Consider the following 11,306-nt stretch of genomic DNA (forward strand, 5'->3'; position numbering starts at 1 on the left):
AATAGGTTTTTTAATTTATGATAAACTGAAATTTCATTTAAGTTTTCAGAATATTAGCAAAACTGCTAATGACAACATTAATACAGAATACCTGGTGAAAACTGCATGTTTCTACCTGAAGAAGATATGCTTGAGGCTTAATATGTAGGCATACAAAGTAAATATTTTAGGATTGCAGGATAAGAACACGATGTTCAAATTTTCTATGAAATGAAGCATCACTAAAATAACTGCCATAATGAAAATACCTATAGTCTCAAGTATGTTGCTAATTCAATGACATGATTAGGATATTATTTTGAATATCAGACCTCAGGAATGTGACAACCACGAAATGTTAGGTTTGGGTTTTGTTTTTTTTCTTTTTTAAACAGAACCGTGAAGGATAGAAATTTATTTTTAACTGCAAATTGGATTACTTTATAGTGATGAAAGAGACATTGGCAATACATCTTGCAGGTGGAACTGAAAAGTAGAAACCTTGGCTGTAATTAAGCAGAATAAATTAAATGTTACTCTTCCAGCAACCGAACATAAAAAGATTAAAAGAATGAAAATACGATTTGGAAAGAAAAACTATTGATAGGCTAGAAGGTGTTGGGAAGAGGGATAAGCCACAACAAAGTATGGAAAAAAGTTCATTTGATTTAGAAGATACAGAATTAAATGGTGAAATGAAAGGAAAAGGTATCAACTAGATGAGAAAAATGGAACCTGAAAAAAGGAGAAGCCAAAACTTACTGTTGGGTTTCTTTGACAGTCTTATCTTTTCCTTTCACCAAAGGAAAATGGGGTACAGACTGATGACTTAGTTTTGGGGGGGAGAAAAAAAGCAAACATCCCCTGAGGAGCAAGGAAAACTACAGTCAGATTGCCCTAAGACAGTCTCTACACATGTCCCATGCAAAACAGACTCCTGTAGCCTTCCAGTAGCGTATGTGGCTCCACATTACTCTGAACTAGGAAGCTGAAAATTAGCCCTGGCCACTAGGCAGCCTGTTAATTTTTCATCTCCTTTGGTCCTGATGTGGAGCAAAGGCAGTAACTCCATCCCCTTCAATGGCCATTTGTATTTAGATCAACTTAAAGTCAACAAACTGTAATCTTTGCTTGACTGCATGAATTTTTATAAAGCATCCTTGGTTATTGCAATAACCTTTTTAGTAACTCAAATCCAAGAAAAGGGTAGGAAATTATTAAACCGTTAACATAGTGCAGTATCCCTCTATCATTTTACTGTAGTAATTATTTTTTTAAAAATAGTATAGCAGTTATTAAAACCATTGATCACTTGTTTACCCTTTATAATTAAGTGACAATGTATTAAAAAACATTTTCATATTTTGCCACAGTGATACAAAGTTGTTGCATATAATCATCTAATGCTCGTGCTTGGTGAAGGTACAGTCATTGGATATGTTGGCTGAAATCACTTGCATCAAATAAAGTGGCAATATTTAATGCAAGTAAAACATATCTTAACTGCATCTTAACATACCATGAATGCAGACTAACCCAGTTATGTTAGTTACTGCTCTAAATCTCCCTTTGACTTGGTTTTCCAGAAGTCTTAATACAAAACCTTTTAGAGAAACTCATGTTTTGCAGATGTCCAGGAAGTTGTGTGATTTTACCAAACCACTGTTATTTTTTATATCTTTATTCCTTTAGTAGAAATACAAGTCCAAAGCAGCCTGACTGAGCTGAGTTGGGCCAGGCAATTACTGAAATTTCCTAAGTGAAGTCTCATCCACTCAAAAAAACCAAATCCCAAATAAACCGCCCATATTTGTGGCTATACTGCTTCTCAGCTCCTTGGATCTGAAAGTGCAATCTTTTAGGCTGTGTTTCAGCCTCAAAGTATAGCACTGAGCTGTTGTGTTTACAAAACTCATGAGAAGAGAGAGATTTTTAGAAAGTCAGTTTGCATTTGTCCACCTATGGCCATAAATATCCTGTCTTCTCACTGAACAGGATCTGCTTTATCTAGGACAAAAGCCCAGAGAGGAGAACTCTCACAGGTAGGGAATTTTTTTATCATAATTTTCTTCTAAGTTGTTCAAATCAGTCACTGTATAGATATTTCTGGAGATACCTCAGTAGGTATCTAATTTTGACCTGCAATAGTTTGCTTCTCTGAACCAATTTGAGAAATCAAGAAAATGAGACTTCTGTGAACATCAGTCCTTTCTGGGAGAAAGAGATGAAAAGGTAGTGTACTATGTAATCAGGCTTTCTGGTGGAGAGCCATTACATAGGCAGTTTGAAAAATTGCCACACTTGAGAGATGCTGATTAGTTTAGATTAGAAATAATTGGAATAATGTAACATATGTTTACTTAAAACAGCTGCAAAATCTTAACCTTTATTTTGGTATCTACTAGGAACACCTAATCCTTTTGACAGGATTATGTATTTTGTAGAGTTTGGAATCTTTCCAAGGACCTTATGACTGCTTTTCAAAGAACCCTTCCTGGACTTTTCTGGGCCGATATCCAGGCTGTGTGTGCAGAGGCAGATGTGTGATGTTGGTAGAAACTTTGAAGGCATGGGTGAACCTTTTTTTTCCTTTCTTTTGGTGGAAATGGATGTGTGCCTTGACTTTCTAGGATAACATAGTTTTTAAAAAAGCATCTTCCTTTAAGCATTTTCTTCAAGTTGCCAGGGGTTTACTAGTTAACTTTCTGAGCTCCTTAGCATGTGTCAGACTTTGTTCTTTCAGTCTTTTTTCGTGGTATGATTTCCAGTCTAGCTTTTGCCATCCATTCCTATGCAGCTGCTTCAGACCTGTCTGTTGGGCACACTTCACCTTCAGTCTGTACTAACTTGTACTAATCCCCTGCATTTCTTCAAAGAGCATTGTGCCAATGCAACCCCAGTGCACTGTTGCGGTATGTACAGGATATTTCCACCCCCAAATAATCTCACCAATTGTATTTACTTGGGCCAAAGGACAGCCACATTTACCATCACATGCCAGGAGTCATAGCAGAGCAGTCCAAAGACAAGGAATGTGTCACTCACACTTGTACCACTGCTTCAGGCCTTTGAAAGTTGTGTGCAGCTCTACGAGGCTCGTTCCAGCTTTGAGGAGTTTAAAGTTCCTATATGTGTGTTGCCTGCTACTATTAGCAACAATATGCCAGGCACAGACTTCAGCATTGGTGCTGACACTGCCTTGAATTCTATTGTGGAGGTAAGACTGCATCTCTTTTAAAAGTTAAGATGATAGAATGCATAAGAAGAGAATACCTAAAGACCTTGAAATATCTGGTTTTCCTAAATAACTCAGTTACTGTATGTTTTTTTAATGGTTAATAGTTCAGAGGCTTTCCGGGACTGATTAAAGATTAACCTCAGAAAAAGTATTTTGTTATATCCTTAATTTCTGGGTATTCTCTTTTGTTTTTCAAGACTGCTGCATTAGTGCTTAGGGTATTTGCTTTTACTGAGAATAAAATATTTTGCTTGCTTTGATTTAATTTTTATCTTACGTATTCCATAGGTAAAAGAAGAAAGCATGTGTTTTATAAATAAATGCCCCATTTATTGGATGAACTATTGACTGAGCTCAGTGCAGTAGAGCATTTTAAGTACATGATTAACACTAAACACATGAATAATCCCACAGACTCCTTTAGGCTTAACATATATTAAGTGCATATAAATGCATGTATAGTTTAAGTAGTTAAGTCTGTCACTGATGTTCGACTGAACAGTGCAGGGTCAGAGCAGTCAGTATTCCAATTTTAGTCTGCCATGTTTTTTCCCTGGTGTACTGCTGTTGCATGAACTCTTTCAGTTCTGTTTACTCTGCTGAAGATACAGCAAAGGAAACTAAACTGAGATTTAATTCAAACAAACGAGTAAAGCGTACAAGCTCAGAGTTTTATGAAAACTATCATTAGCAAGCCATATAACTAATTACAAAGTAATTAGCCAGGACAGTAAAGACTAGAGATCCAGGGGGTTGAGAAATGCAGGTTTGTTTTCCTGCTTTATACAGTGTTACTTCTAGAGAAAGTAAAAAAGCTCCAGTGGATAACTGGAAGAGCTGTGTCAGAAAACAGGGTGGCCTGGTCTTTGGGAGCTGCAGTGCAGCATTCCTGGGGTGAGATGTCCCGAGGTGTGGTGTGGGCACAATATGCAGCACATGTTCATGGGCAGGACAAGGGCACTTCTACCACTCCTTCAGCTGTTTCCCCCTTGGCCTGATGTTTATAGAAGTAGATAAGTCTGCTAATTGTGACTGATGCACCTTTAAAAGTGATAACATGAAAACACAGTGGGGTAACAGATGATCACATATAGTGCTGCTTCCTCTTATTTAATTGTTTTTGGTACTAATTTTAGTTACAGTTTGTATAGATTTCAGTAATGCTCTCAGTAAAAAAAGAAGTTGAATTTTTTGAGTTTTATTGTCTGTGTGATGTTTAGTTAATGCTAATACTAGAATACTGTTGATCTGGTGACATTTTGAATATTAGGATTTTCCTTTAAGCTGGATCAGTTCATATAAAAGCTCAGCTAGTAATGGAATTCCAAAAAGCATCCTCATGCCTTGTTTAAGATGTCTGAAACCTGCACCAGGTGTTTGAGGTTTGGCTTTTCCAACCTGCAGTGTATGAATTAATGATTCATTAGAATCCATCTGAGCCACTTTCATATTTGGGTATTTCTGTTACAATCATTCTGAGAAAGCAAGAATAGTAGACAGTTTCTACTCCATCTCTTGTACAGTCAAGGATAGGAAACCCTTCTAAGTAGACTCCAAGTGATTAGTCCTACAAGCAACTACTGATTTATATCCTTGCTTAGTACTTGGAGAGTCTCAAAAGGCAGAAAATTGCATTTTACTACCAGCAGCTGGAAGACTTTTTTTAGAAATCTTGGGGTTTACAAATATTTTAAATCTCTCAAAATGGTGGAAATCTTCACATGTGTATTTATTTATTGTCTAAAGACAAGATTTTCTTCACAACATAAGTTAAAACATATATATATACATATATGTATATAGTACCTGTCCAGTTTCAGGCACCCTTTTAAAAAATGAGTTAAAATTGGTTCAGTGCTACAGTATTCTGCCAAAATTTTCATGAAACAGTGTAATCTTGAAAAACAGATGAAAATCATCATAGGCTTTTGTGACATAGCTTGTTATGGAGATGCTTTTCTGCTTAGGATAACAGAGTATCCATAGTCTGAATAAATCCATGTGAATGCTGCACTTTTTTGTGTAAGCACATAACATGCACATAAATAAAATATGCATAAATTAAGTTACATGTATCTTTTGATAGCTTGACCTAAATACGTGCATACACTACTGATCTTAGTCTTTAAATGCATTAAACTGTATTGTGTTAGAAATTAAAGAGTTTTATATTGTTTTAAGTTTTCTCATGTATCAGTTAGTTATTTGTTCTGTGATCTGTTAAGCATGGTGTTAATGACCATATTGCTCACAATCTGAATTTCAGCCTGAAGTAGTAGTTTCAGTTAGCTGAATGAAGGTTCTGGTTTTAAAAACTGGGAAACAGAAATACCTCAAATATTACAGTACCTACAGTTACTCATTCAGAAAATCAGGCATGGGGATTTTTTAATGTAACCATAATTCAAGTTGCAAGATGACAAACTTCCCAGGTACTTTCATTTCCATTTTTACTAAGCAGAACTGGTGTTGGGACAGTAAATGAGTTTCACAAAATTCTTCCTCTCACAAAGTGTGGTCTATACTATTCACTTATTTGTTTGTAAGGCAAAGAAGAAAATAGGATCTCTTTATTTCTTGTACTTGCTTTCTGAAAAGAAGATGCATTAATCAACAACTTTAAAATAACTTCAAATGCTAGAAAAATCCATTCCAGGAATAGAGTTTATCAAATTGATTTTTGAGTATTACTAAAACCTAGGAGCAGATAGTAACCTAGTTCCTAGGTTTCTGCATTTTCCTGAGTTACTGTTTCCCTAAGATTCCTAGGTCTTGCCACACTGGAGATTGCCTCTGTCTTTGTTACTTTCCACGTCTCTTAGGCAGCTCTAATAAATATTGGTATTAATTGGTTTCATGTAAGCAACAGATCTCCTTGTAGAGAGCATTCCATATGCTGGTCAGAGTAAGGTGCAAGTGAAGATTGCAGTCTTCTTATAGTAAGTATGTGCTTATTAGTAAAAAACCAATATTGTTTTAAAATACGCACTGGTAGTGCTTGAAGGAATTATATTTATGTGGAAATCAGTATTGGAAAGTAATTGGGCAATACATGCTCAGGTCTTAAGAAGTTCAGTATACATGGGAATGTAGTGAATTTTAATATCAGTGCTAAGAAGTAGTAAACTTAAATAACAGAGTTAAAGAAATGTATTCATACCACAATCCATTAGAAAGCTTAATTATAACTTTGTGTCTGTGTTAGAAAACACAGATGCACAACTGCTAATGCCACTACAAATCAAAATGAATTCTTGTTTCGGTATTTGCAGGAAGCAAATAGATGTTAAGAATTGATAGTAGAAAAGAAATTATTTTTACTCTGGTATTCAGTATATGATTTATAAGAAATATTTTATTTGGTAATTATTACAGTTACATGGGTTATGCCATTTTTGAATTAAAGATTTATTTTTATAAATGCTTTATTTTTGTTATTAGTAAGTGACAGGAAGTTGCATGACATACACAAATGTGACCAATGAGGAGTTTTAGTGCATACTCAGCCTCTTGTGTCTCTGAGCAGACGTGTGACCGCATCAAGCAGTCGGCCAGCGGCACCAAGCGCCGCGTGTTCATCATCGAGACCATGGGCGGCTACTGTGGCTACCTGGCCAACATGGGGGCCCTGGCAGCAGGAGCTGATGCTGCTTACATCTTTGAAGAGCAGTTTGATATCAGAGAGCTCCAGGTATTCAACATGTTGTGCTCATTATTAAGTAGAGCCTGAAGTAGTTGTACGCGTAGATGATAATGTGTTCACTTGAGTAGATGGCTCGTGAAAGAAAAAAAAAAAACAGCTGAGGTTGGATCTAAAAGCTGCGCTTGTCATGCCAGTTCTTGTGCCATAATAGTATATAAAGGAACATAGAGCCATTTATTCTTAGCACCCAAGTTCAGTTCAGTGACAAAACTTATTGTATTAGCTATTAAACACTACTAGATTATTTCATTTTTAGTCTTCCGATTGAAATTTAAATTCAAATTAAATGAACAGACTTGGGTAGTTTTAAAATAAAGCCAAAACCAAGAGAAGAATATTTTTTCATTATGGTAGAATTGTGTTAGAAGGCTGTTCAGGACAGGAACTGACCGGTATGTCAGGTTATTAAATACAGACTCTGTTACCACAGCTATTCAGAGCATGTCTGAAGGTGTTACTAAAATAAAGCCCTCAGGCTTTAAGGATTACAGATTATGGTGTAGTACATACACAAGCTGATATGGAACTTGTCTACTGTCAGGATTTCTTTGTGTCTTCTGAGGTAGTTGCTGCTAGCTGCAGTCATGGACAAACACAAAGCTAAAAGGATTGAAATTTCCTGAAAAGCACAGAGATGTGAAATGAATCAGAATTTATTCCTGCTCAGCTGTTGGCAGGACTGGAAGTAATGGCAGGCTATGAAGTTCTGTGGAAATTGATGTATTTTTGTGTATATCAAGCTTGATGTTGTACCAGTGTAGCATATACAAACCACCTTTGAGTCGTTAATAAAGTCTGTTACTTGTGATGTAGAGAAGGATGCTAGTTTTAACCTGAGATGAATAGCCCTGCACAGTGTGTTATCCTGAATCTCCAAGAATCTCAATAATTTGACTTTGCACATAATGCCTTATTTGGAATGGAATATTAGACAAGTTCTCAGGAAATATAGGCTCATTAAAGTTGTTTCAGAGTTCTGTATGGCTCTTTAAAAATACTTTTGTTGTTCCTAGGCTAATGTGGAACACTTGACTGAAAAAATGAAAACCAGTATCCAGCGTGGTCTAGTGCTGAGGTAGGTAAAAGTAGTTGTGGTAGATGACATCACTGATACTGAGCATTCCCAGCCAGGTAGGCTGCTTGGCCACTTGGAATGACAGTCCAAGTCTATATTCCTTCATTATTCCTTTATCATGAGATTTTTAGTAAAGCTGTTGCTCCAAAGGCAATTCTGGGAGCTGTCTAGAAGTTCAACTTCAAAACTTACTTCTTTCTCTGTAAATATATATGCTCTGTAATCTAATACTTTATCCTATTTTCAGTCTAATTTCTCATCAGGTTTGTCTTTTATTCTAGACTCTTTCTTAGTAAAGGTAGTGTGTCACATACACTATGGCCTTTTCTATAAAAGTCCTAAAAATCATGAGCCTGTTACTTGGAAGTGAGTGTATGTGATCAAATGAAAATGTGCAAGCCAGAAAAGGGAAAACACTTATTCAATAGCTGTAAGGACATCCAGAGCTTTACAATGAATTTGCTAACTGTAAGTGGCCTTAATTATTACAGAAATGAGAACTGCAATGAGAACTACACAACTGATTTCATTTATCAGCTGTATTCTGAAGAAGGAAAAGGAGTGTTTGACTGCCGAAAAAATGTTTTGGGCCATATGCAGCAGGTAAATAAAACCCTGAAGTTACAGACAAGACTAACTTTGTGTGCACAAAGTACACTATTCAAGCATTTCAAATAAGTCTGACCCAAGATTAAGGAAAAAAGTGTGGATTTTTGTTTGTAGGCAACTCAAAAGGGTTTTTTTAGGATTAGATTTTACTGCAAACCCTTAAAAAAAACCAGGAGAAAATGCATTAGATTCTTTATGATTTTCATTTTTATTCTTCTCCTGTCTATATTAATGAGTAACTTCACTATTTGTCTTTAATTGTTGTAATACTTTCTTTATAATACATTATGGATGGGCAGATAAGTGTATCTGGCTCTTGAACCCTGGAAGGGCAGAGATTTCATGAGGAAAATCTGTGAAAATTCGGGTGTTTTGTGGAAGAGACAGAAGTGAGCTACTCCTTTGGCCTGTGTTGGCTGCATTGCTTTATCTCACTATTGCAGCTTGTTAGTGGGCAAAGGGAGTTCCTGATTTGGGTACACTCATCACTGAGGCTGAGGTGGAGGAAAGTGCACAGTCCCCTCCATTTATCTCAGTGAGAAGTAGTATTGGTTTTGAGAGAATTTTGTAGGTGCTGAACATAAATTTTAAACACCTTAGACTGATTTATGTGGTGGGGCTTTTGGATTGTTTTTTAGTGGGGGAAATGGAAATAAGAGGCCATTAGCAGAGGTAACTGATAAAACAGACACAAATAAGCTGACCCAGAATTTACATTTTCACACAGGGTGGAGCACCTTCGCCATTTGATAGAAATTTTGGGACGAAAATTTCAGCAAAAGCTATGCAGTGGATCTCCAAAAAATTGCAAGAAACCTACCGGAAAGGTGCAGAAATGTTTGCTGCAGTCTCTTGTTACTGTCTTTGATAGTCTATCAGGATGTAAGCCTGCTCTGCTTCTCATAGGATGTTTGTTAGTCAGCATACTTCTTTGAAGCCCTCTTGGTGTTTTTGTTATTCAGTAGTGCCTTGCTGTGCTTCCTGCTGTATAAGCATTTCTATTTGAGTGAGGTCAATAATTCAGATAGCTGTTTTATCATCCTCTTAAAAGAGCCAGTGTGATTGCAGGTTTTTATGCATGCAGGCATTGATGCTTGTATAGTTACATGTGTTCTTTCTTGTTTCATGCTGCCTTCATGGGAGACAGAAGCAGGTAATATGTCTTTGGGAATTTTTGTAAAGCACTGTTTCCTAAAATCTAATCTAAAATTGAATGCTAAAATTTAATCCATTTGTTGCTTAATTGCACTGTAATTTCATTGCTGTTCACCAAAGTTAAACTAAAAAGTGAAGATCTAACCTTATTAAAGCACTATTTAATAGAATCATAAAACATCAAATTAATCAGTAGCTGAAATTTAGGTACTGTAAGTTTTTGATTCAGTTTCATTACAGAAAAATGGTATTTGCCCATATACATGTGAGAATGATGCTGAATTCCTTCATTCTTTTTAGGAAAAGTATTTGCCAATACTGAGGACTCAGTTTGTTTGCTGGGATGGCGGAGGCGCAACCTTGTTTTCCAACCTGTGGCTGAGCTCAAGAATGAAACAGACTTTGTGTACGTATGCACTGCCTGTGTGCTGAACACCTCACCACTGCCTGCCTTCACCACTTCAGACAAACACTTCCCAACACCTTACTGCTTTTGCCTTGGGCCTGCTTTCACACACATCCACTTGGGTTGTCCCTTTGTGCTTTTACTTCATCATCCTCTTTACACACTTGGGAGTCTCTCTTGATGAGGTCTGAGACTCTGCTGTCCTGTTAAGTAACTCATGGGACTGCCTTTGCTCCAATGCCTAAAATTACTTCTGTTTCAGTTCAGTGGGACAGCATTTTTGTGCCAAATTTGGTATTATGCTTAACATCTTCGAGAAAGATCTGTTCATTCCTTTGGGATTCTGTCCTTGATTCTCCTCATTTTGTGTGTTTAAATCCCACCCTGAAGGTCTATGCCTGATCCCATTTATAAGGAAGGTGTTTGCCTTACCCCTTGTATTTCACCTCCCTGTTTTCCCCCCCAGACACAGGATTCCCAAGGAGCAGTGGTGGCTGAAGATGCGACCATTAATGAAGATCTTGGCCAAGTACAAGACCAGCTACGATGTGTCAGACTCAGGCCAGCTGGAACACGTGGCCAGGCCCCAAAAGGAAGCTGAACCCGGAACCATCTAAACACACCAGCTTTAGATTGTTGTCATAGATGCACATTGTGAGTAACAATGCTTTAGAATCGTTACAGCTTTGTTTTGTAACATTTAAATTATTGTTCCAGCACTTTATGTGAAATGAGATGTTCAGCTGTCACACAGATTCTGTCCTGTTTGTGTGTTACGTTTGAAACAAACCCTTGCATCTAATGGAAAAACACCAGTTACTGATACTGCCCTTTAACAAGCAAGTGCAACACCGTTCTATGCACTCTGTAAGTTACTCAACTACTGCACTTTGTTTCAGAGTACTTACACCCCAAAAATAAGTGTAGATGGCTAGTGTCGTGTTGAGTTTCAGGATGTGCTTAATGTTTCTAAAGTGAAATAAAGTACTGTTGCAAACACCACATGTGTGTTCACTTGCTTTTAAACAACTGGGGGAATAGCAGTTGAAGGATTCTCTACCCACACCAGTGAAGGAAAAAAGAAACTCCCCTTTGCTTTCCCTAACCTTGCAGGAAGTAGTCAGTCACACCAGAGCAAGTG

At 37.0% G+C, this 11,306-nt stretch overlaps 1 protein-coding gene across 3 annotated transcripts in view; it reads left to right on the forward strand.

The window, feature by feature from the left end:
* The window catches only part of PFKP (phosphofructokinase, platelet), a 43,458-nt gene extending 32,291 nt beyond the window's left edge, over positions 1-11,167 (forward strand). For 2 of the 3 annotated variants that reach the window (XM_085050333.1, XM_085050335.1), the window contains 7 exons: positions 3,044-3,196; positions 6,744-6,908; positions 7,934-7,995; positions 8,487-8,598; positions 9,332-9,431; positions 10,060-10,165; positions 10,632-11,167. In XM_085050333.1, the coding sequence (XP_084906459.1) occupies positions 3,044-3,196; positions 6,744-6,908; positions 7,934-7,995; positions 8,487-8,598; positions 9,332-9,431; positions 10,060-10,165; positions 10,632-10,782 (849 nt within the window). In that variant the 3' untranslated portion in view covers positions 10,783-11,167. The remainder of the gene's footprint in view (positions 1-3,043; positions 3,197-6,743; positions 6,909-7,933; positions 7,996-8,486; positions 8,599-9,331; positions 9,432-10,059; positions 10,166-10,631) is intronic. The other variant, XM_085050334.1, reaches the window with a different exon arrangement.
* The last annotated feature ends 139 nt before the right edge of the window (positions 11,168-11,306 follow it).

Source organism: Lichenostomus cassidix, chromosome 2, assembly GCF_008360975.1.
Source record: "Lichenostomus cassidix isolate B80296 chromosome 2, HeHo_3.0, whole genome shotgun sequence".
Taxonomy (NCBI): Eukaryota; Metazoa; Chordata; class Aves; order Passeriformes; family Meliphagidae; genus Lichenostomus; species Lichenostomus cassidix.